The following is a 27420-nucleotide window of genomic DNA, read 5'->3' as shown; positions in this document are numbered from 1 at the left end:
TACTATCCATAGAGCTTCCTCTAAAATATATACCGTGGGGGAGGAAGCACCAAACTGTTATCCACTCTCTGTAACCACTGCACTGACAACACACAAGCCTCTCAATCCCAGTAGCTCCCCACCCACTCAGCCTCCACACAGTACACTGGTACGCATAATGTTACCCACACAGAGATATCAGCACCTATTGTACTGTGGGTCTCAGATTAATACATCCCAATTCCACAACATCTCAAGTAAGACCAGCTACTGAAGAACTTACTCAATAAACCTACATACCATCTGAAATATGCCCAATATCTTATATAGAATTTCAGTGTACTTCGGCCATACAACTTGAACATGATTTCCTATGCCACCAAAGTCTGTCTAGAAGTCTGAAACTCATTAAAGAGCAGTGGGGCAAAGAAATCACAGTTCAACCCATACCCAGTGAAGAATGGGATGTCTAACATTTACAGCAGAGACCTCAGTCAAGAAAAACCAGTAGCACGCACTAGCAATTCCTGCTGTTCAACATTAGAAAAGTCTTTCCTACCTAAGGATACCTTCAACAAGGATTTTATGTGCCAATGGTTATGTACAAGCTTAGCATACCATGCATAAGCTTCACCGTCTTTTTAGTAAGATGTTATATAAATTTTAGATGCTTGGGAGTCACAAACTAAGGCACACTGGCAAGGCAGATAAACAAAGAAAAGGATACTCTGAGGAATCATCTCTGTTACCTGTCTCTGTTTCTACACTGGATATGCTGGTTTTACGGAGATTTTCTATCCCTAAGCTTTACCTGTATTTAAGCTTTAGAAAACAACCAGTATAGACCTCTGTCACAATTACACCTAAGTTTTTAGTTTAAATACTGATACCAAGGCAGTTTTCTGAAGATGTTCTGAAGACTGAGAAAACTGATAGCCCATTTCTTTAACCGACAGTTCTGGTTTATCCACAGTTAATAACCTGGATCCTGAAAGATATCACTGCTAAACTCATATATTTCTATCATATCATTAATTATTTGTCCAAATTTGTGCAAAGTAGAACTTGGACACATTTTATTTCTGTTTCCTAGAAGATTTGGCTTTCATCTGATTTTTTTTAAAGATCTCACTTTTCACTTTTATGGGATCAGTTTTCCAACAATTGAGCTTATCAGCCACATCTACACTGCTAGTAATTCAAAACCATGGCATATTTATTGATTCCAAAAAGCTATTACATGATATCGCTTATGTCCCTGTATTTGATTAGTCTGAGTTATTGGGGGAACTAACAAAAGATTACTCAGAACTCAGCAGAGAGCTTATATAGATGTCATCTTACCTGACATCTAGGCTATTTGCTTTTGCACCTTTATTTATAAGCATTACACACACCGACCAAGTTTTGCACAAAACAAGTATCCAATGTAGCTTTATCTCCATTTTGTTACTCCAGCATTAAAAAAATCCAACTATAAGAAATAGGTTGTAGGTATAAAACATTTATTCACTCTTTTAAGAGAATATTAATGAACACCTATGTAAAGTTGCATTGATGAGTAAGATGTATTATGACTGAACATCATCCAAATTCAATTTAAACCTGAGCTATATACTACGTCTGAATATAGTATATCAGATTCTTATTTATGAATATAAATTATGCACTTCTCTGGACAAAAAATGCCTGTAAATTTAAAGCATGAATATGTTAATTAGATTTAAATTCATCCATTATAGAAAATATTTTGACAAGTATTCTAAGAACAGTGTTTTAAAAACAGTTCAATGCATTAAATACATGCAAATTTTGACAGTCAAAAATGCATACTGCATAGCGGAGATACTATCATTCTTCTTCACAATCACTGCAGCCTCTAGCTAGATACAGATTTTTCATGACAGACAGAAACATTTCCTTCTGTGTATCTCATATTCTCAGATTTCTACTTCAAAATGATTCCTGAAACACTTTTAAAGACAGACTTAAAACTACTGCAAACTAGAATGGTTGCTATATACTTCAGTTAGCTAGGGCTGCCAACGTCAAATCATTTTCAATCTCTTTTCAAGTAGAACTATTTGCCACTGGAATTGCATCCACTGGTGAGTTTTAGGACAAGTTTCATTCTTGAATTACCCACACTAACACTGCACCTATAGGCTGTTTTCCAAATATACCCAAAGTAGCTGTATACATGGGGCTGGCGTATACAGAGAGATTAGCACCCACATCAATTTGAAGTTTATTCACTGTTTTGCAAAATCCCTCTGTAAGTTTAGGGCACAATTTCAGAACTGGCTAAAATCCATTTAAAATTTGTAACTAAAAGGTGAAGTCTGCCCCGTCTTTGTTTGGTAGCGCTCCTACATGGCAAACCAGACAAGCTCGCCTATCAAGATGAAGACTTAGCCTAGGAGTAGGAAGCAATAATGTCTATCTGCTTTCAAAGCAGAGTATCTTTACACAAAGGTATCCTGTGTGGGCGTGGAAGTGTCTGCACAGGATGCTACTGTACAACAGCCAGTGTCCATAAATTCAGATCACCCAGGCCCATGGCACTCAACCACATGCACAGATTGTTGTAGATCACAGCAACAAAACTGTAACATAGAACTGGGTCAAGAAACAGCTCAAAGGAACAGTGGACAATCTCCCTTTATCAGGAGAACACACTGATTCTTTAGTTACATGTATCTACTTATGCAAGGGTTTTGAATTTGAAACAGGGGTTTTAAAGGAAACATGAAAATTTTTACAAGTAGTAACAGATGGTCCTTAAGGAACTATGGAGATGTCCCATACAGGTGGCAGCCTGAATCACACCGTGAGAGCATCACAGCTTCACATGAGCCACGTGTTTCTGAAAACCCTCAGTGAGAGCGTGTGGATGGAAAGACGTGATTGTTTTACAACAAGTTTCCTGGCATGAGTTTCCCTCTGCCAGTGAAGTTCCCTTCCAACTACCAGCATTCTTGATGCTACTTACTGGGAAAAAGAACTGCAGGGAATCTTGCTGGAAGTATTGCAGAGAAGCTGGGTATCAGTGGGTTTGTGTATTTGTCTTTTACCCCAGATTCACAGCTTGTGTGTGGAAAACTAAAACTAAATGATTATTTTTTGAGGAAAGCACAACTCAAATGAACCTCAGCCACAGCTTTGCAACTGCAGCTGCAGGAGGGACAGATAAAATGTGATGTTGTAACTGTGATAGCTAATACTGGTTTAATACTTTAAAATCTCTGTGTTTGATGGACCTTGGAATGCACATGTACTTACAGGAAAAACAACACTCAATAGAAAATGAATTTAATATTCTCAGTAAGGTTTCTTTAGGGCCAGTATGTATAAAATGCAATAGTCCTGAAAATTAACCCCAGGTGTATAATTTTGTTAATACAAGAAATGCAGGGTATCTAGAACAATAAAGCTTATGTAAATCTTTATGTAAGAAAAAGGGGTACGTAAGATAGTGTTAGGTAGCTGACCTGAGGCCAAATCCCAGTCCCTGAAGAAAGCAAAACTCCTTTGGACATCAGTTGCATTTTTGAACTGCAAGGCCAAGCCTGTGATTGAAATACTGTGGTACCACAAGGCTCTAAAATCCAAAGCAGTGATAACGGCAGGAAAGCTGTTATTTCTTTACCATAAAACGAAAGATTCTAGAGACGTTATTACATTTAAATGTATTCTGATATTGCATTTCGCTTTTCCATCTCAGCAGACACTGTTCCATCTGAACAAGATGGACATAACATAGAGCACAGTATTTTATACTAAATGTAGTTATAAGGGAAGAACAACAACCTTGGAATGACTCACTTGCAGGACCAATTCATAGGTTACACTGAGTATGAAAGGCAATTTCAGAGTAGTGGTGGAAGAAAAGGATTTTTATAACAGAGGTGATACAAACTAATTCGGAGACACAGATACATACAGAACAGAGTACACAATGTACTGTACACACTTCTTCAAAGGAGGAAAGAACAGTTCCTTTTCCAAATACAGTGGTATCTGCAAAATTTAAAGTCCAATTCTGTTCAGTACTGTAATGAAATCATTACAAATGCTGAAACATATTAAAAATTCAACACTAAAAAAGACAGTGGCTTTGTACTTGTGCTGCACTGAGTCTAAACACAAGATATTAAGAACAGGAGACTGTATTAAGGCAGGACTGGTGACAGACATTGACAGTCCTATACAAGTGGTGCATACAGAATGTAATAAGATATCCAGGAGTGCATTTCAGCCCATATACTAAAGCACCAAGAGGGTAAAGTTTGGTTCATGGCTGCATTCCCTTTCAGGATAACGGGGGAAAATGGCAAGAAAATACAAGATTTGTTGAATTATTTCACAAACAGCTTGTCACAATTCTGTATCCTAGATGATACATTTCTTTGTCAGAAAAAAATTAATGAAGAACACGTTTTAAAATCTAATGCAACAGACTTCTATTATCACTAGCACTGTGTAAAAATAGCATCTTCTACAAATGAACTGTACCATAAAAATTGATGCTCATGGAATGTTATTATAATATAAAGTCTAAAACCACAAAGCAAGAAAATTCTGAGTTAAACTGAAACTTCATCCTTAGCCCACCCAAAAGTGTTTAGACACAGCAGGGCTTGCCAAAGACTAATAATCCTATACACAAAATATGCTGCCATAACTAGAAAACTCAAACTAAGTATGGAATTCCAGTTCTAATTCTGACCTTTCTCTTCTCTGCTTTTGTGGGTATAAGCAAGTCCTTTCATTACTTCAGCACTGGTGTGGTTAATAATCTTAAGGTAATTTTTTTAACCGTTTCTGTGCTGCAGAATTCATTTGCCAGCTTCTCAGCTATACGTCAACTGTACCATTTTATAAAGGCAGAGAAGAAGGGGAAAAAACAAAAACTATATAGTAAAATTACCTTTACCGAGTACTGTGGAGTGGCCCTAAAGGAACAAAGAACTCATATAATTCAGCAGTCCACTCCTTGTACTCCAAACTTGTCGACATCTTTTCTGTTGGGGTTTTTTTTGTTGTCTTTTTTTTTTTTTTTTAAGAGCTACAGGCATAAGTTATTGACCCATCAGATAAGGGCTGAAATAAGATCTGCTGTTGAGCAAGAATGATGTTCTCATCCAAGTTAAGTGATAACAAATTGTGTTGTGAAGAGTGATTTTATCAGAGACAGGGGGAGGAAGAGAGGGTGGGGAATGAGATGCAAGATGGTATAGCACCTCATAGTTCTTCTCTAGACCTCCTCCACAGTTCAGTTTGTATTGAAGGACCTCTTCCGCCACTGTTGGAGCCTGCTCTTTCTATCATCAGGATCTATTTTTGGAGAGAATGCTTTTCCCCATTTATTTTATTTGGCCTCATCAATGTAATGGTCACAAAAGGTTTTCCTGATATTTCTGGACTCCACCTTCTTCAAAGACACTTCCTGGCAGTAAATGGTAAATCAGCTGCTGAAGATGCAGCCTCGGTTGTAGGATGTCAGGACTTCTATGGAACATGGTAAGCAAAGTAACAGATGAAGGAAGCAATGGAATAGCTAACATGACATTTCATTGACTGAAGACAGAAAGCACTTCTCAGAGAAACCCTTGCAGCTTGGGGAGTTTGTTCTGTGAGCCAGCAAACATTGCCTGAAGTCATGCAAGTCCACCAAAAAATCAGCATAATGCACCATAAAGACTTCTGTAAATGCACATTCATGGAACTTTTAACATCATCCAGTACTACTTCACCTGATCAGTCCTAATCCAAATAGCTCTCCTGTCATGTAAATTTGAATTTGACTGTTTTCCTTAAAACAGGCATTTTGTCACACAAGGTCTTTGAACCAGCGATTTCTGAATCACCACAAAGAGCTGAGGGTGAAAGTTAGTCTTGTCTGGGGCACACACCCCTTCCCTACTGACAGCACAGGGCCTTCAGAACCCTCCAGTGGTGTCCCTTCTCACCTGGTCAGCTTCTCCTTGGACATAGCTTATGTGTCCACGATGGTGGAAATGGTGTCCAACTTTGGCCAAGACCAGTCAGAAAATCTATTTGCTACAGAACATTTTCATGTTTTCTTTGGTTCTAGCACAAATCCCTAATCACCAGGCAACAGGTACTCTGAGTAGGGTTGCAATTCATCTGTCTTTAAAGCTCAGCGTCTGTATGGGGAGAATACTTGAAACATAAAGGGAGAAAGGAGTCTCCTAGCAGAAAAAAACACTAATGTTCAGTGAAACTAAAATGCACTTGCTCAAACCAGTGCTGAGAGACCACAGTCACAGCTATTTTCCTTGGGTGAGTTCCTTAAATATTCGGTGCTCCCTTTCCCTGCTCCCCTCTCCCATGCTTGACTGACAACCACTCAGCTACCTGAGTAGATGGAGAACCCATGTTCCCTCAAAGCCATATTTCATCCTTACTCGTGATAACAAAGACCTGATGATTATGATACTCTTCTATTTTTAACTCCTAATAAATAGAGATATATGCATTCCAATACTGTTATTTTCAGCTCTGTACAGGTCCATTGTAAGCTCAGTAGTAAGAATAAGGGAATATTCTGACGACTGAATGGCAGAAAATTAACTTCCATGTCTGGTACATTGCTGTGCCCCATTGCTTCAGAATATGCTTACAGCTCTAATATAAGCAAAGAGCTTCCAACATTACTAGAAACCCAGGCAACCATGTACGAAGCAGCAGGTTAAGGGCTGTCCCTGTTGTAATTAATTTATTCCTAGAAAGTCTGCAGTCTTCTCCTCCAACCAAAACCTACTAAATTCAGAACTTTACCTATATTATTCTTCAGTAAAAATTAACGTTTAATTTTTTAATTTGGGAAAAGAGTGAATAAAACCAAAGCCAAGTTAGAGAATGCTGCTTTAGTATTTTCAACATAATGTTCTGTTTGAGAAAGTCCTCTGGAATCAGAGCACTCTTAAAAAGACAATGGATTCAGCTGAATGATATATTTTCCATTGCAAAAATATTTTTTTCTCTGAGCTTTCATTATTAAATACATGGACTTCCTTGTAGCTCCAAAAAAAAAAAAAAAAAAAACTATTACAGGACAAACCCTACGGATTTGTACACTAAATCCTCTGGGTTTACTAGAACTAAAATAATTTACACAAATTTAGAGAGTTTAATACAAGCATACATTTAACAGATGCTATTTTAACTATTTATATAAGCACAGTATCTATATATGATAATAAAGATACATACAATAAGGTTTCTCTTATTTCACAATTGCAGGTTTAACTACAGTACATAGTACTGTAATTTTGGTCACAATACCTGTATTTGGCATTCAAGTGGTATTTTTAATGTTAAGAAAACTCACCCAGCTCCATTATTTGCAGCACATCTTTCAAATTCAGCAGAAAAAAAGATACTGCAATAGAAAAGTGCCTTTTTTTCAGAGGTTATCTGTTGAAATTACTGAAGCCTTAACTTATGCTTGAGGTTCTCAGCCCAAACTGTGGGCATTGTGACAAAATAGTAACACAAGTATTTTCATGTTGGATCCCAAATCTTTAAAATGTAAGCATGCCTCGTGACCACATGTCAAAAGTATCCCCAGAAGTGAAGGACTAGTAAGACAGAGCCCATGATTTTCCTAGCCACAGCAAGGCTTAGTCCTCCCCTCACACACCATGAAAAAATTCTCCTTGCTGCTAACAAGAGTTAACTCTGCAGCAGAAAAATCTGTGCAGCAATTCTGAAGAGATTCAAACACTCCTGATAGATGATAGCAATGAATGTCATGGATACTATCCAATGAATCAGTAACACACACAAAAAGGTATTTTTGAAAAAGTATTATTTGGTTTACAAAGTCAAGAGGCCAAAATGTGGAAAATGCCAGATTTAAGGCTGCCTGAAAGCCTAACTCAGATGCCATTTGTAACTGCATTAATGATAACGTTGCAATGGCGTGATCACTTATTTTACATCTGCTGTTTCACTCCATCAGTTCCTGCCAATGATAACATACTAAAGAGCAAAATCAAGATATCCTTACATCTGGCATTCCCAGCCTTAAAGTGTTTGACTTCATAACCAAACAAAGTCCTGAACAAATTAAGTCCTTATGATGGCAATGTTGCAATCTTCTCAACATTATTACAGGAGCTACTACAGTGATTTACAAAAATGGCCCTGGAGTTAATCCAAAATTAATCCAAAATTACAGCTTCAGGGTCCACTCTCATTTTTATTGAAACCTTAGTTACATGCTTTGCCCAATCTAAAGATTTTCTTTCTTCAACAATGAAAAAAAACCACAACATTTTAAACATCTTCATTTCTTATAGGTTTCAACTTTGAAAGTCTACATTTTTTCCTGGTTTTGGGAGCCTTGTGGACCTGGTAGCTACAATGGGAAACTCCCAAACCCAGGAATAATTTTAGACATTCTCTCCAAGAAAAAAGCTTTATCAGAAGTGAAAGTGCCAAAGGTCTGAAACTTGCACAAGTGTGAGCTCAGAGAAATCTAAACACAAGCAGCTTCAGGTGTTCGGAAAGCTGTGGCTCCTCATTGATGGATTTGCTCATAGGATTTGAATGCACACCATACAGAGGGAACTGTATATTCAGATTACTACCTTTGGGACTTCCCATTTCCCTCTGTCTTCTACTCAAAAATCCTGAAAATCCCTGGAAGTGTCAGTTCCTAATAGATTCAACTATCCATTGATGTCATATATTTAGTCAGAAGGGGGTTGCTTCATTAGAAATACAGCAAAGTCTTTTCTGGTTTTCTTCTTAATGTATCCATAGCTTTTAAGCACTGCTAAGTGTTTACTATTGTTCAAGACATATATTGGATGAGATACATGTTAGTCCAACACAGGAGTGAATAGGTTCCATACAGGTGCCAAAGGTAAACAGCATGCTGTCAGACAAGGTGACATGCTTTGCTGTTGTAGCCTTATGATTCAAGAAGTAGCTGGCATCCTTCATTCCCACACTTTACACAAATATAACCTGAAAGTCTGAGTTGGCCCTACACAAAGGGTAAAAGGGCAAAAGGCAGTCAATTTGCTCTTCATCCGAGAGCACTGACAAACTAGGAAAGAAACTTTTTGATTAAGTAACAATTCCTTCCCAGGGGTCCTCCCAGAAAAATGCAACTGTCATCCCCCTTTAGATTTCAATGACCCTGTACAGGCACAAAACACTAAGTCAGCTAAAAGTTCCCCACAACTGTTTTGTAGCTGTGCTTCCAGTTGCTGATGCTTTATGGGCTTTAAAAAATAATACAGTCAATGTTGTGGCTTCTGATGTAAAATGAAACCTGGAATCTAATTTGAGACATCAGAATCTAATTACTATTTATAATAATGAATCTTTGGCTTTGTCAGTTTCACCTGTAATGTTCTTGGCTACGGAAAAAGTTGAGGTCTCTTTATCAGTGTCATTTTGCAGTGATGTACCATTTACTGTTCTTAATAAATTTATTATTTAAGTTGCACTACAGTTGATAGCAAAACTCAGTTTCATTATCAGACTTAAAACTTAGGTCCCTGATAGTCCTTATCTAGGTAAATCTCCCCCTAAAGGAACAGTGTTGCCCAAAGAGTGTGGGTAAAATCCAGTATGAATAAGAAAGCCCACTATCTCCTACACATACAAAGAAACCCCCACCATTTCCCCATGTCTTCTATAAAGGTACAAGACACAAAGGCAGTCTGCCTCAGTAAATTTTTCCACTTCCTTTACTTTTTTTTTTTTACTGATTTTGTTCAATATACTCTTGGAAAAAACAGTAAAAAAAGATAAATACACTTCTGCTAGCAAATGCCAGGAGGAAAATATATCCTGGCAGCCTTTGGCCAACTTAGACTTGAAATGAATTTACATCATCAAAATACCTCTTTAATTGTGTTAAAACATTCTGAAAACTTATTGCACACATTTTTCTTCTGAAATTCACATGAACCTTTTGGTTTTTAGTCAATTCTCCAGTTGCACGCCCTCTCCCTCTCTCTTTGGAAAATATATCAATTGCTTATTAAAAAAAAGAAGTGTTTTGGCATGGCTGACCTGTAGAGATATGGAGCTAAGCAGAGTCAGTGAATCCACTCACTCTGATATGCACACATGATATGCAATTAAAATCTCCATTCACATTCCTACAGGGTTGTCAATCAAGAGAAAAGCCTTTTTGACAACATCCAGTGAAGCGTACCAACTAACTGCTGAACAGGAACTTAAACAGTAACAGCTTTTGTTACTAGCAAAAACGGATTTTACTAAGATTGGGCTCAGTTTCTAAAGAAATGGTTATGTTAAAATTGGGGGAGCTTTTCATTAAAAATTAAAATGTATCACAAAGCTTTTGTGTATGAAGCTATCGTATTATGTAATACATGAGGGTTATCAGATACATAAAAAAAAAACCCTCTAACCTTTCTTTGACTGTAGGAAACAACCATTCACATCTAGAACAATGTGCAATGATTACAAGCCAGTTTTTAGCAAGAACATTATTCTAATTGCATGTTGTCTATTTGGTAGGCACCACACATCTATAACATTATAAGCTGCCCAGCCACAAAACTAACACAGTAAAAGGCCTGCTACTGCCAAAAATGATACTGTGAGCATTTGTTACTGACACACTGGGAAATGATGTGGCTCAATTATAAGAATTTGCAACTCTCTGAAAATATCCTGAGTTTGAATTTATGACAATAGAGGAGAAGTCTTTGGTAAACACTGAAGATGCTAATGTTTACTTCTAATACCCAGTTAGACAATACACAACTCATAGGAGCATTAGGGTACTTTAAAGTCAAATCTGTAAAGGTAAAACCAGTAAAAAATAAATAGGACATTATTAATCTTCTGTTTGTGTTTTGAGCGCTAACCTTGAACTACAGCCTTCAAACATGCTAATATTATTAAATATTGAAATATTTGCCCTCTTGCTTATCACACTCCGTAACTGAAGAGAGAGCAGATGCATCCTGACTATTAACAGTCATGACAAATTGCCTTACTAATGAATGTTACACACTGAAAGTGCCATAACTGATTAAACTACAATTTCCCACTACCAGATAGAGAGAGACTTGGGAACTCCAGCAGTGGACAACTCTGATGTTCTGCCAACAGGCCTTCAGGGCACAGTGTGGTATTTAGAAAAACACACTGTAAATTCCATATGAATATATTCTAAAAGACTATGTGTATACAACAGGTTTTAAAGAACATTAGATGAAACAGCTTAGGTTTGTAGCCGATGAGCCATGTAAAATGGATGTGTTTTAACAATTTTAGTATCATTACAAGGCTGTGTTGGAGAATATTTCTGTTGGGTTCCTCTACCGCTCTCCCCACCTCCCCAAACATTGCTTGTGCTTTGCTTTCACATAAAATCTTTCTTTTGTCAGTCTCTTTGTTGGTGCAAAATTGGCAGCGGTTCAAATTCAAAGTACTCCTATTCATTTGCTGACCATTAAACCAATGTCATTCTAGTTCACATCAGCCAGAGAGCTAAGCTCTAAAAAACATAAAAGGCTTGCTTCACCACTGACGAATAATGTGTACATTTTTACAGAGCTTAAACCTTAATGCTTTGCCTGAAACTAACAATACAGTATATCTTATCATTCCTTTTTCACAAGCAGGCAGCTGCTGAAACGCTTGCCACTTCAAAATATCAATTGCTTGCCAGAGTTGTCCTCAACACACCCTGTCAAACTCATGTATATTGTGCAATGAAAATGGTGCAGGACTGAAAGCTAGAAATTGTGTCAAATTCTGCTGTAAGGGTATGATGTGCAAAGAACAACGTATGACAACCGTAGAGACTACAAACAATAGCAATGGAGCCAGACACTACATATATCACAACTGTGCCTGTACATATTTTATTGTATGTATTATATATTTAAAGCATGACAAATGTGTCATTGAAGCTATGTGCTACACCAAATAGAAATCCCTCAGCTAGTTAAGCTTTTTCATTTCTCTTGATGGAACTGTAGTGGTATTTTTCTGCCCTCTGAACATTTGTTTGTAAATCAAACAGCACAAAAAACCCATCAGGTTTTCAAAATGAGTAACAGAAAACAAAAGGCAATACTACAAGATGAGAAAATGAGGTTTTGTTCAATTAACACTTTTGCTTTTCTCTAAGGACACATAGCCAGGCTACCTTAAACAATATCTGAGACTATGCACGACAAATACAATATCACTGCACCCATAAATTACAGTACACCTAATTTTAATGCAGATAAGTGCTGGCCTATTGATTTGCATGTTTCCCTGGCAAAATGGAAATCCCATGTGAGTACGTTCTTTGTCTGTAGAAAACGCATTTTAAGAAACCTTTATGAATACTGCAATCTATGCTAAAAAGGAAAACATAAGTCATAGTATAAAAATGTATGGAACCTAGAGGAAGTAGTGCTCATATATACATACACGTATACATGCATCTCTGTGCGTGCGTGTGTGCATGTGTGAATGCATGTTACACAATCACATAGTTTTTTACCACATGGTTAAATTTTGTATAAAGTGTCTTAACTAACAAAACTCCAGCTTTAAATATAATCTTACATTAGCTGAGGAAAAAATGAAAACTGCCAAACTAAGTAACAAAGTAAGTTAATCATAAAGTGACCATGTAATGCTAATGTTAAAGAAACAACACACAGTTGTGATGAAAAAGAAATGTTTGGGAGGAAAGATGAGTGCAACAGCATGTAGGTTGCAAAACCTGAACACGCGGGATTCCATAAGGGTCATTAACTGACTTAACCAAAATGAATAGATATGCCATTAAGGTGTTAATAAATATTTTGGGAAGAGAATAGGTGTTTTAGGTGCTCAGGGTTGCTGACCTTTGCTGTGTTTATTAGTGGGACAATGATGCATTATTAACACACAGCAGCTGTACCTGAACTGCTGCCATGAACATAATAGCCTTTTATAGCCATCAGGGGAGTGAGATAGGAGGCCTTTATTAACCACTAGACATGATTAGCACATTATGTGAACTTTAGTAGGCAAATTATCTCATATTGAAATATAATGTTGGTTATAACTAATTGTAAACATGATTTTTAAAACTTCCCAATGCAAAACTAAGAGTTTTACTACCGTTTAGTGAATTACTGGCTTGGTCACTAAAAATGTAATTCTTTTCCTTTGTTCACCCTGCAAAACAACTGTGCCTCACAAAAACTTACTGCACTATGATAAAACCACTGAAGTGAATGACTTCCACATCATGAATATTATTCTTCAGAACTGTAAAAAAATATAAACAGACATTTCCAACACAATTAAGAAAACTGCTAATGGAGAAAAAAAAACTTGCCTTGTATTTCCTATGAAGATTACAAGCAGTTCTTAAAAATTCAGTTTACTGATACATTTTCAAGAGTTAACTTGAAAAAATAACACCATGATTTACTTCAAAAAGCTTAATTTTGGGTAAGATTATCCCATTAGCCTTCACAACTGAACACAGCACTGAGAGTCCATTATGAGCAGTCTTTTATGCCCTAGAAGAAAGTCATTAACATAAAATAAACCATTAGCTTTGATATTAAGCCTCTACTATCTGCAGGTTTCTATGACTAATGTTCACAACTGTGTCTGCCAAATGATAAATTATACTTTTTTGAAAGGTTAGCATCCCTTTTCACCACTATTTTTTCCTTTACTATTATTATTTCAGGCTGATGCAAATACAATGATCATATAAGAAACAAATGTTTTCTCTTATTCATGAACACAAACCTACGCACTTGTGGCAACTGCAACCAGAATATGACTTAGAAGCCAGCTTCTTATAATACAGGATAGAAATGACAGATTCCCAGAGTAAGTTCACTTTCTTCAAAGTGAGTAACATATAATGAAGCAGCAACCTATGTGTGTGTATATATGTATAGTGTAGCACTGATACAATAGGAATTTATATGCATACATAATCTTCTCACTCTTTTGGCAGGAACCATCTGGATAAATCTTTTGCTTCACATTGCAGACTTCACACTTTCTTTACTGACCCATTTCCCTAAGTACAGTTTATTGTTGTTGTATTTCAGAGTTCTGCTTTCTTTTTGCATATAGAATAGATAACTGGAGTTCACTGCAGGCTTTCTTAATATAACAAAAATACACACCAGCTACAGTAACTTCCATTTAACCTTTAAGACCATATAATCATCAACAACAATAGCAGGAGACAAAAGTACTACCACAGCAGCTCAATTTCCATGCTTAGCCAGCAGTACATTTGAAAAAAAGTCACTCGTGCCACTTTTGATTGGTAGAGAGTAGTTTAACAGTCAAGAATGTGAATGCTAAAACATTCTGACATTTCCACTAACCTGGATTTGTCAGATGCTCATGTAATTCAAGTATGTTTTGCAACTTAGAAAGCTGCGTGTTTCTTGGGAGGAAACCATACTACAAGGGTCTATAACAAATCAAATAGCAGCCCAGTAAGAAATACTAAATGAACAGTTCAGGAACAGTGTTAGCATATGTGCAATTGAAAGATAAGATATAAATATTAGTAGACCCATATGAAATTCAAATGCTAAAAATAAACTACTTATTGCAAACATAAGAAGCAAAAGAAAACCACAGACATTACAAATGTCGGTTGCAACAAGATCTCTGCTGAAAAAAAAATTTAACTTTGAAGATCTAAGTCAAAACTTAAACATTTTATTTGATGCCCTGGCTTGCTCACCTAAAACGATCACAACAGACAGACATAAAATGCAGATATTCCAGTGGAAGGGGAGACAAGATTTTCTTCTGTGCGCTTGCTACTGTGGAAGGGCAACGTTTGTTGCTGCTGCTAATGCTACATAATTGGTCTCTAACCATAGAATAATGCAATGTTGCCATTTTCCAACTGAATGCTGTAGGGAAAAACGTTATAACCAAGAAAATCTCATTCAGGTTGATGCGAATTTCATCTCTGAAAGTGTTCTGGAAGTGGTGGTATAATTAACAGTCATTTGGTCCTTCTGCTATAAACCATGATTTGGAGCAGTTCACAACTGCATTTTTAATGAGAAATCACTCCTTGGGCAGAAAATCAGTAACTGGTTGCACAACTAAAACAGTAGAATAGAATAGAATAGAATAGAATAGAATAGAATAGAATATTGCATTTGGAAGGGACCTACAAAGATCATCTAGTCCAACCGCAACAACAAAACATTTCAATCCAGTTAAGCTATATTTAAAGTAAGTACTTTAGTGTATGCAGCCCATGCTAGACATCCACAGAATATGTGCCCACTTCAGAAAGATAAACAAAGCTGCCACTAATTGTCACCGCTGTCAGTTCCAGAAGCCAAGGTCTGCATGATCCAGGCACTACCCGCTCACCACAGGAAGCAGTGCTTTCAGGTCACTCTTGAGCCATGGTGAGAGAGCAGTCAAAGGAAGCTTTTCACTTCCATCATCTAAGCTTTGTTATATCTGCCAACAGTACAGGACTTAAATATCCAAGAATTTTGATCTAAATCTTGCTGTGATTAGGACATTTCTCTGCTTAACATAAAGTCAAGTTTTAAACATAGTCCTTTTCCCAACGCTTCTGTAAGTGTTAGGAAGATGAGAAAGTCCTGCTAAGATGGGAATCTGAGGATAGGAGGGGGCTCAGTTCTTCCTGGTAAAGTGTGATTGTCCCCAGCACACAGTGAATTCAATGGGAGCTGGGACTATCTGGTCCTCCATGCTATCAACGCCTTAAGTCCTTAAATGCAGCTCCCGCTGCTCTTTGGTTTAATGTAAACACCAAAGGAACTGTATGCACTGTAGTGTTTAGATAATTCAGCATTCTTAATAGTTTACAGTTTTCACTTTTTTCAGAAAACCTCATGATAAGCTGGCTGAGGGTAATGCCCTGGAGACGAAATACATCATTCCAGTAAGAGAATAAAACATAATTTCTCTCAAGGTACTGATGTTTGGCAGAAATTAAAAAAAAATTACTGACTGCAAATGCCTTGGTTTATAGACATCTTTGAGAAAGATTTCTCAAAAACACATACATAAATTGTTTTCTGTATTCCATTAAAATTGGGACCACTTCTTTTCTGAAACACTGGAATTTAAGGAGCACACTTGAGGCTTGCCCACAACTCTGAGACTACATTCTAAGATCTAGTAACCCAGGGAAGAACAGTCCATTCCCCTTCTTCCTATGTGGTTTTTTTTTGGTTTTGTTGTTTTTTGTTTGTTTGGTTTTTTTGAAACTAACTAAAACACTTAATACATAAAAATAAACAGTCAACACTAATGCGACTCTTTAATCTTTCCTTTAAGAGGCAGAAACAAATTTCAAGTATGATTCTAATGCAGTACGGGACAAGGTAGTTAACTAAGGGAAAAAGAAGAATATGCCCAGAATAAACAAATAGTGATCTATTAGATAAGCATAATCTAAAATGTTGTCAAAACACTAACACAGCATTTCAGCTGTAGAGCTGTCCTTCAGAGCACTGGCTTGCCACAATTCTGAATTTCAGATAGAGACTGCATAGAAGCAAGCCACTGGAAATAACGTATACTTCATAAACAGCCATGGAGCAATTTACTTAGAGCAGTCTCTATGGTGGAGCTAACTTTACACAATAAATTATTCTAAATGCTGTGTATAAATATATGCACTTTTGCTCCGTGGAATTCTGATTACAAGCGGGATTGTTACCTGATTACAAAACACAGTATTATATCTCCTTATCCACTTCCACCCAATGTCACTCCGTTTTTTTCATTTTGAACGGTTTGGCTTCCCTCTCCCTATCTTTTTCCTCTTTATTCCTCTTTTTAAAAACAACTACAGCTTATCATTCTACCTCTGCTGTCTGGCTGTATTTTTCCACTGCACTGACAACTACCAGTGAATAAAAGAAAGATGAGTTGTAGGCTCCTGTATTTTTGAACCAGGTAGCAAATCACAGAAGAATCTAGTACATAATTCTGCAAGGCTAACCATTGGGAGCAGTAAAGACCATTATTTTCTCCCTACTGTTGGCAGGGGTCAGCATCCCTGTCATTAGCTGTGTCAAACTATAATTGCGTAACTGCGTTTTATGTGAGCAGATATCTGAAAACACTGTAAAGTTGCAAGTATGAAAATATACCAGTCCTTTTTACAGTACTGATTGAAATGGTCTCTGGAGGTGACACTTCAATACAGAAAGCCACAAGTATATTATTTATTGCTCTCTACATAAACATTTCAACTTATCATCCGACTTCTTTGAGCAGCCTGAAAACCCTGACCATATTCTTCTACCAAATTAAGACTCTCGGATTATCAAAGTTATTTCTTTTGTACCATTCAACTCAATCAAGGAACATGATGTTTCTTAAAATAAACTTCAACTGAACAGAGTACTCGTATTAGCCTGTAAATGTTAGAAATGCAATTATGCTTCAAGTTTCAAAAGGCAAAGAGTACAACCCCAACTCTAAATCTGTCTGTCCAGCGTAAGAGCTCCACTATGTTATTTCAAAGGCTGACCTATATACCACAGCATACTGTCCATTCTGTCTGTTTGTATAAGAGATACCTCACACAGTTGTCATAACCAACATTGTTTGCATTGTTCTTTCACTTTTCTCTCTCCATGGGTAGTGCAAGAGAAACAAGGAAAAGCCTGCATAACAATATATGCGGAGTATAATGAGCTTTCACAGCAGAGAGAAATATTAGACTAAGATGCTTAGAATGCTATTTTAGGTTTATAAAATAAAGATCTAAGCTGTCTTCTGAAACAAAGCCTGCCAACTGAAAATTGTAAGATAAGAGGCAACTGTTTGAATCTACATTTGTGCATTTTCCTTTGACTAAAGAAAAATGCACTGTCAATACCTCCCATGCACGTCCCCAGGAACTCACTCATATGCTATAAACAATCATCTGATCAGGAAAAAAAATAGGGCTAACGGAACAATTAGAAAACTTAAAAGCATAAGTATTTGTGGAATTCATTCTCAAGCAGACTTAAAATGTAAAGAACCAAAGTCTGCACATTTGTCAAAAAACAAACAAACAAAACAAAACCACAACAAAACCCCAAAAATACCCAGTCCAAAACCCAGGTATGAAAACAAGGGCCAAATCCACTAGTCAGTGTCCAAAGTGAGTTTAAACTAACTTTATGAGAAATGAGATCCAGTTCTGAATGAGTTTTGCAGGTAAAGACCTAATCAAGATGAACATTCCAATCCTGAACACGGATCCATCACATAACACAGATCCACCACACTCCAGCCATCATCTTCCTTCCTGGGAGAGATCAAGCGCAAACACTCAACCAAACTTACTGAACACAAAATTCTGCAGGCCTCCCGCCCTTCAAACTCCCTAAATACACACAGCATGAAAGTGAGTGACAGAGCAGCACTGTAGCATGACGACATGTTTAGAACAAGTCGGGTAAGTTTTCACAGCAATGTTAATCATTCTGGGCAAAGGGAGAGAGTGAAGGGGGTGAAAAACGAAATGTTCAGTAAATGTACACCTCCAAGGGGCCTGGCAAACCTAGTCCTATTTCATGTCATCAGTGGTCAGTTTCAAAGACACCTGAAAAAAGACATTCCTCCTATACTCTGTTATCTTATATTAAAACATTCCTGGTAAGTCTTTTCCAAGCATAAAACATATGTCTCATGACTGTGCACTTTTAAGCACATTATCAGTTCAGGCAAAGTGAAACAGAAGAGTTGCAACTTGTCTACAGAATGAGGGTCTCATTTGCATTTAAAAAGAACAGTTTGCTCCCTCATACATGGCATGACTTAAAAGAAGCTTTAACCAGCTAGTAGGGAAATTCTGAAAATGACTTTCTAAATTAATTTATTCGATTTGCAGTGCAACCCACCAAAAATGATTTAAGGAATTTAACTGGAAAATGATTTAATATTTAAGTAATTCCTGATTTTCCAAAGCATTTAACTTTTAAATTAAATCTGGCCCACTATCTCAAGAACGATGAGTGAAATGTGTATTCAAGTCATTACCTTCTTTTTGAAGCTTTAAATCACTGATAGGTTTAATAACCTTTGTCCTGTTTCATTGCCAAACGGGTCTTCAGACACTTATGTGCTTATGCCATTAATATCAGCCCAAGCTTCTCACTTGGTGACACTTTCTAGTTACAACTTATGAAAACAGACAACAGAGAAAATAACGGCAAGCCACCGACCAAAGGTAGCAGTAGCCTCACGACTACTCAGAGCACTTAGGAAAAATGAATGCACACACAGAGGCTCCTACGCATCTGGACTCTTCCCGCTCAACAAAGTTCACTCCCGGCACAAACTTCCCATCTATAGGGCAGGTTCGCCAGATGCTGCAAAATACAGTCAAAGCTCCGCTAACAGTCATACCTCTGGGATCCCTCCTGAAATGTCCTTAGGCATCCACCACAAAGGGCCAGATTTATCCCTGAATTCTATAACTCCATTGAGTATATGTGAAATGCAGCCAGGATTAATTTGGTCCTTTCTGCTGTGATTGGTAGATGAGACCATGTGGGAAATCTTTCCTGGAAACTGAGAGGGCTTCACCCCGCCGCCGCAGCCCCCGCGCTTGAGCACAGGCACACGCTGTGTCGCTGCTTATTTCTGAGCCGAGGCAGCTGCCCGGGATGAAAGAGCCGGCCCTGAACATCCCTCTGACTGACACGTGAGACCCTCACGACAATGGCCGAGCGCGGAGCCAGGCTGTCCGCGGCGGGGTGCGGGGCGGTGCGTGGCGGTGCGGTGCCCCCGGCCCGCTGTCCCCCCGCTGTCCCCCTGCTGTCCCCCGGGCCAGCCGCCGCCCCCCGCACCGCCGGGCAGCCCCGCGCGCTGCGCACGGCGGAGTTGGCGCTGCGAAAAACATCCGCCGCAGCTGGCCCCGCACTTCCGTGGCAGGTTTCTAAAGAAACCCCCGAGCGCCCAGGTTTAAACGCGTCTTGCGGGACGCGCTCGCTCCCGGCTTTCTCCCCTGGCGGGGGAGCGCTGAAGAAGTGCCCTGGGTTGCTCGCACTTCCTGATTTTTTCCTGCGGCCAGCGTTTTATTCATGTGCAAAGCCCATTCCGTAACAGCAGAGAAAGTGCAGCTCAAGCATAAAGCACCAGCTGGCTCAGGCCACCGAGGCAGTAACAATGCAGGAGCCCCAGCCCCCTTCCTCGGCAGCAAAAGTAATGCAAAGTGCTCCGGGATCGCAGCGCCAAACTCTCGTAAACAAACCCAGGATCTAAGCTAGCGGGAGCCTCCTCTGCAGTCCCTCCTTCCCCGGGGCTCGGGCACCTCAGATTTGGCTCGCCTTGGGTACTGACCCTATTTGCAGCTGTTTAATCAAGTCACAGAGAAATGGGGAAGGCAGCTGCACAGCCGGGACAAACTCAAGCCAGTGTTCTGAACCGACTTGTCACCCTTACACATCGTTGTTGTGCATATAGAGCGAGGCGCGTGTATGCGTGTTTGTGTGTATATACAGATGCACACACACACACACAAACGTGCTCCCGGCACCGCCAAGTACCGCTTTGACACATGAACTGCAGGGTACGCGGCGGGGCAGAGTTTCTGCCGGTTTGTGGCGGGCGCGATCTTTCTCATTAACAGCAGCCCTGGAAATTCAAGTCCACCGCATCAACATCCCTGCTCCTGCTGTTTCTCCGAAAGGGAAGATGTTGTGGAAAATGCCTCCCCCACCCACCACCACCCCCCGCGCTCCAGCCGCCCGCCCCCAGACTACTCCGGGGTTTTAATTTGGGGTGCCTGCAGGGGGGCCGGTGTGTGTCCCGGCGGCCCCTCTCCGCGGCGGGCGGCACTGCGCTCCCCAAACCCCAACGCCCGGCAAACGCCGCTGCCCTCTGCCTCGCCGGTCAACGGGGTGCGCGGCTCGCCAAAGCGCAGCTCCCGCTCATGCAACGCGCCGCGACAACAGCACAATCGACAGCACAGATAAAACACCTCGGACGACACAAAACACGAGTCACCTTGTTGCAATAGTAGGGGTCCAGGCAGGGGGAAGGTCCCAAACAAGGCGTATCAGGAGCGGCTGCAGGCTGAGGAGGTGGTGAATAAAACCTTACGTCCATTTCACTAAAACATCAAGCAAACTCCTTTTCCTTTGGTCGTTAATGTTGGTGCAAAAAAGGGTGTGTGTGTGTGAGAGTGTGTGTGTGTGTGTGTGTGTGAGAGAGGGGTGGGGGGGACACACACACAACAAGACTAAGAAGAATAAAAAAAGAGGTGCCTGACTTCAGTAGTCAAAGAAACACCTTCCCTGCCTCACATCCGTTTGTGGTTTGTAAAGAGAGAGAGGAGAGAGAGGAAAAAAAAAAAAATCTCTTCCAAAAAAGCACCGGTCTGCAGATGTCTGCGAGAGAATCAACAAACCCTCCTTCTTCTACGGCAGGGCAGGTAACTTCGAGTACTTATTGTTTCCCCCACGCATCGGCACCGGGGCGCTAGCTCCGTGTGTGCCTCTCTTTATGGGAGTCTCGGAGTTGGTTCGCTTCTCCCTCCCTCCCTCTCGCTCGCTCCCACTGTTCTGTTCCCGTTCTTTATTATTATTATTATTATTATTATTATTGCTGATATTGTTATTAGTTATTTGGTCGGGCTTGGTGGCGGTGTATTTTGGTTGCCCTCCGCCGTGAGGAGCGGGGCCGGGGGGGGAGGCGGCGGCGGCAGCCGGGGCCCCCGCGCACCCCCGGGGGCAGCGGCGAGGCAGCCCGCCCGCGCTGGAATAGCCGCCCCGCGCGCCCGGCTCTCTCGCCTCGGCTGGGCTCGGCTCGGCACGGCTCGGCGGGCGGCGGCAGGGGACACGGCGCGCTCCGCCGGCGGAGTCGCTGCTCCGAGTGTGCCTCACACAAAGGGGCCGGCGAGGGAAGAGCCATTTGCGGACGCCGGGGACGGGGCTGGGAGTCGCGGAGAGGGGGCGCTGCCGCGCCCGCCATCCCGCTGCCGGCCCCGCCCTCTCCCGTCCGGCCCCCCGGCGCCGCCCGGCCCCCCGCCGGTTACTATGGCATCCCCTCGGCGGCCTGCCGCCGCGGCTGCCTGGGCCCGGCCCGGGGGCCGAGATGGCAGTGGTGGCCCGGGAGCCAGGGGTTCGGCCCCGGGCCCTGGCCTCCAGGCTGGGCCGACCACAGGCTGCCCGCTGCCCGGTGTGGCCGCGGCCAGGTCCCTTGCGGTGCCTCCGTGGCTGCCCCCGGGCCGTCTCCACCCACCCCGCCCATCGCCACAACTTTTTGCAAAGGCAGGGGCAGCGGCCCCTGCCCCAGCTCCGCCGGCAAGCCTGTGAGGCGGGCCAGGGTCGAGCTGCAAGCGGGGCCCGGTGGGTTCGGTGAGCCCTTCGTCTTCTCTCCCAGCAGAGTGGAAACCATTGCCCAGAGTTTGTGGCGGCAGAAATAAAGTGTGATCCATGTGCACGCCTCAGAAACTAGGGAGCACCCATGAAATACCTCATCAGCTGTGGTCTGCCTGTTAGCTCCTAGCGCCTGGGCCTGGCCGTGGTGTGGGCAGTGCCGACACCAGGCGAAGTCTTCCTCACAGCAGCCTGGAGGAGGGAAACGAGGAGATGGGCAAACCCAGAGGGGAGGAAAGAAGGGAAAGGGAAAGGGGTAGGGAAAATGAAGAGGAGCACAATTAGCTGCAAACAAGGGTCCTGACAAAGGCAAGTTGGGAATCCAGTGGGACTCGAGAGAGGGTTTGACGAGGAAAACAGGATTTAACAAAGCAAAACAATGAAAGAAAGGGTGACTTCAAGACACCATGAGGGTTCCCACTGGGTTTCCTGCTGAGTCTCTGGTAGTTTTAATCAGGACAGAAGGGATGGAAGACAAAGGATACAGGAAGGACACTATACTGAGCTTAGATAATGCCCTACAGAGGAACTGTATTATGAACATAAAGGAATGCCTTTTCCTCTTTAAATAAAAACAAATTAGTGAGTGCCACACAAATCAGCTGAGGTGATGACAATTAGCAGGAATGGTTACATTTATCAAGTACTTGTGAACATTTCCTTCACAAACCAATTGGAATCTGAAGAACTTTTAGGAAGATCTGTAATGCACATTGTAACAAAAAACTGTCTTCTTGTCACTGAAAAAAAAAACCCCACCCAAAACCCTACAACAGAGTAAAGATTTCAGGGGGACTCAGTATTTAAGGGGAAGGAAATAATGAATTTCAGGTGAAGAAATCATTGTTTTTTGTGAGCATCTACAACCTGTACCTGAGATAATTTGATATTGTAGAGTCCTTCAAGATAAAGTCATGACTTTCCTCCATGTTCAACAACCTGCTTTCAGTAAAGCTTAATTATCTGGAAAAAATACATAAGTAATGTAAATGAAACTCTAGAGAAAACAGGTTTGAAGCAATATTCCTTTTTCAGAATTATTTGATCAAAAATATCTCTGAAGATTCTTGGTTGTCAGTTCAACACAATTTAACTCGGATGGCAATAAATGTTTTCCTTAAATACGTAATTACAAGAGGATATCAGTTGGTTTCTTCTTAACAGTATTTGAAAGCCCCATGGCTTTGGAGAAAAGCTTGAAAACATGACCTAGAAAAAGCTCCAAAAACCACAGGAAAAGACATTAACTTTTTTATTTTTTTAAAATCTCATGATTTTTTGGCGTCTGACTCATTATTTTGAATGTTTGGGATTAGACATTTTGAAAGTTAAAGAATCCTAAAAAAGACTTTCTTTTGCAAGAAATGTGCTTGACGCTTGACAGATATATCACTGCTGCAAATGGCTGATATGTGGACCATAATTTGACAAAGTGAATGGGAGACAGATTGCAAGCTCTGTATTGAAAAGCTGCTGTTGAGAAACTTGCTATTCATGGACCATGGATTAGTTTTCAGCCTGTTGTGGAGAAAGGTGGTAGAGATACACTGATTCTAGAAGAGCTGGTCTGGGCAACCAGAGTATGCGGGTGCATACAAATGTATGCAGGTACAGTGATGCCAATGCAAGCCAAAGATGTCAATACCAGAATGACTATAACATTCAATGACAATAGAGATTTGGCTTTATGTTTATATGAAATATTACTGACTAGTGCCTTAAGGAAGACTTCAAGTTCCTAGGAGTCTGCAGGAGTTTACAACTATACCATTTGCTTTGCACAGCACTTCAAGTTATTTTCAGTACTTAATGATGCAGGCCCTGGGAGGTCATAAAATTTTTGCTGCTACTTACAGAGATGATTTAATCATCAAAATGGTAAAAAACACCTGAGATTTGTGGCAGTTATCTGTACAGTTTGTAAAAATAAAAAAGCTATATATATATTAATCCCTTAAGTGTTCTTTTGTTTTGTAGGGGATGTTTCCTCTGGGGTTTTCAGAATAATGCATTAGTGCAGACTGGAACTGAAAATGTTAACACTATTGTAGGTTTTCCCTCTATGGACTGAGAAAGCAGAGGCCCTTTCCAGGATAATTCAACAGTATATCAAACTTGGCCAGTTAAGTTCATGTAAGTGCATTTTCTAGAAAAAAGTTGCAACAGAGTAAAAAGCATGAATCAGGTTTTAGAAGCTTAAAAGGAACATTTGTTCAGAAGGACAGTGGGTTTTTAAAGCCATTCAACATTCAAGTGAATGTCTCCAAAATAGTCTTGATAGAGGTTCCTGTACCAGCATATGAGTGTCATTGCTTTTCTCATACATATATAGGAACAAATGTCTCGAGAAACATGATCTGTATCTGCTGATACTAAAAAAGTTGTTATTTTTTAAAATGCTGTCTGCTGGAGTGAGACGACGTAGTATGAATATTCTCCATGCAATGGAGAACTCATATGACATTCCTTGCCAAACAGCATTGTGGATGCCAGAAGTTTGCATAGCAGACTGGAGACTTAAGGAGGTCATTAGACAGACAAACGAAAAATGGATCAGCAACTCCTTTGAGCTGAAAATAGCTGTTGGTAGAGACACAGGGGTAGAGGATGGAGGGAAGTATTGCACACACTTGCCCTCTGTTCACGCTGTCACGCCTAGAGCCATAGCTGGAGGCAGAGTACTGGCAGGGCAGTCTATACCAGTAGAGCCATTTGCATGTTCTCATGGAAGGTCTGCAATGGTCAGACTGTCAGAATTAAAAGAAACAAGCACGTCCAAGATGACGGAGGCAATTTTCTTGTCTGCCTTAATGTCTCACCCAGCTACTCCATCTAGTATATTGGAGGGCCATCAAGTGGGCGTAAATCATGTTCTCAGCCAAAAAGAAGTGAAAATATCTTAGTTTAAAAAAGAATCTAGCCCAACATCTTTTTGTTTTAATCTCACATGTCTATACCCAGTTTTATTTGGGATCTCCAGACAAAGATGTCTGATCATCTATTACGAAGAGAAGATTTCCTGATTTTCCCAAGTAGAAAGAAATGTGAGACCGTAATGATGGCTTATTATTTTTATACATAGGCACCACAAGGTCCTTCTCATGAGGTTGGCTCTTATTTAAAGAAAAAAATTCTCTTACAAATTTAAAAACAGCTGTATGGGAAAGTAATTTTGCTTCCTGTTTTGTGGACTGTACTTTGGGAGCCACAAGGGCAAGATAACCTAAAAGGGGAGTGATGAGGTTTTGCTGAGAAAATCCCTCCTGCTGAAAATTTTGCTTTACTTGCTGACTCAGGGGACTATTTACCTTTCAGAACAAAGCTCAATGTTCATCAATTTCTAGAGAGTAGTTAATTAAATAATAATAGGATGAAGGGTCTGTCCCTTTTGTGTGGCTATCCTGTTTTATGTTATTAAACTGGGTATGACACTTGGGTCTGGGAAGATGCAAAAGTTAATGATTTTAAGATTACGTAATATTTAAACCAAAGTAATTAATCTGGTCTTGTCATCAGAATGAACTCAAATCCTTTTAAGAAATAGTTTTATTTAAAGTGTTGTTGTTATTCTGAGTGTGTACTCACAAGTAGGCATGAATCAGTGTATTTAAACAGAAAAAATTGCAATATGGTATCAAAGCTTAGTAGTGGTGATATATGTTTCAGAGTATTTGAACAGTTTGTATTGCTACATAATAGTGTGTCAAATCAAGTGTTGTCAAACATGTAATGAAAGAGGCGGCTATTTTATTATTTTAGCCACTGCTCCTGTCTTGTTTAGTTTGTTAAACGTAAAAATGACTGGCACCAAATTATCACACTTGCATGGAAATAAATTGCTCTTATCTCTATAAGGAAGTAAAGTTCACTTCTAAGTAGTTAAGGAAAGCCCCTGACTTCCCTTTCTAACAAGGGAAAGAGAAAACCTGAGTATTGCCATGTCTTCTCATTCTAAACAAATGATACACAGACAATTTAACAGATAGAGGAGGAATAAACACATAGGCTGAACCTGAACTGTGTTTTACATCTCACGAAAGGTTCTTACACACTCATCTGCCATTGCCTACAGTAGGAACTAAGCACACAACATCTCACAGAATCAAGGTCTTAAATAACCATGAAAAAAATATAAAAATGTAGAATTCACCTTGCATATTTGCAGCTTTGATCTGTTTCCATATGCTGCAAAGACACAGCCATCTGGTTCAAGTTACCAAATTTAATGTGGCCTTGCAGACGTACAAAAGGTAGGCCAATCTTGAAAGAAAATATTTCACTGGGCTTTGGAATCAAGCTATTTCTCATGGTCAGAGAAACAAAGGGAAACATGAAGTTCCTTTTTTCCTCTTCCTGTATTTCCTGTCTTACAAAGTGATTTTATATGAGATACTCTGTCCACATGGTATGCAAGAAGGCTCAAAAATACATCTCAGTATGGTGTATGCTAGTTCTCAATTGCAAGATATACCCAAGTGTTAAGGTTGCCAATTTTCCACTCTTCCACTTATCTTGTTAAATCAATCATGAAACTTCTAGAAAGTACAAGGGATCAGGAATTTTTGGTTTCATGCTATTTTTTTCTGAAGTGTACTGGAGAACTGTACTGAGGGGTTTCAGAAACAAGTTTTTTTAAGGAAAATTGTGTTTTCAGCAGTCTATTTTGCAAATTAAAAAGCCTATCTAAAGGTATTTTGGTTTTTCCTCCAAAAAGCGGGGATCCATAGAAGTTATTCAAATGTTATCTAGGGACTGCATCATATGCAGATGTCTTGAGAACAAATCTGTACAAATGTTTGATACCATTAAAAATACCTATATATATTTACAGACATTTTATGTGTCAGCTGAATAGTCAGGAAAAAGGAAAGAGAGAAGAGAGGACTGGTTGCAAGCAGAGACAGGTGACAATATGAGGACTAGTCTGTATCACCAGTTTTTCCATAGCATTGAAAAGGGAATTCTTATCTGCCAAGGCAGATGCCAAGCAGATGATTAATCAGTTTTCAGTTCAGAACAATGAAGTCATCATTCTCCTTTTTGATAAAACTCCCAA

The 27420-nt window shown here is 40.0% G+C and overlaps 1 protein-coding gene across 5 annotated transcripts in view; it reads right to left on the bottom strand.

The window, feature by feature from the left end:
- TOX (thymocyte selection associated high mobility group box) overlaps positions 1-22074 on the bottom strand; it is a 229060-nt gene extending 206986 nt beyond the window's left edge. The window contains exon 1 of one of the 5 annotated variants that reach the window (XM_080380400.1): positions 20992-22074. In XM_080380400.1, coding sequence (XP_080236526.1) covers positions 20992-21093 — 102 coding nt within the window. In that variant the 5' untranslated portion in view covers positions 21094-22074. The other 4 variants (XM_080380403.1, XM_080380401.1, XM_080380405.1 and 1 more) reach the window with 4 other exon arrangements.
- Between the last annotated feature and the right edge of the window lie 5346 nt (positions 22075-27420).

Source organism: Falco punctatus (assembly GCF_963210335.1).
Source record: "Falco punctatus genome assembly, chromosome: 3".
Classification (NCBI taxonomy): Eukaryota; Metazoa; Chordata; class Aves; order Falconiformes; family Falconidae; genus Falco; species Falco punctatus.
The sequence above is the reverse complement of the archived record's forward strand: the minus strand, read 5'-3'. Positions and strand labels throughout refer to the sequence as shown.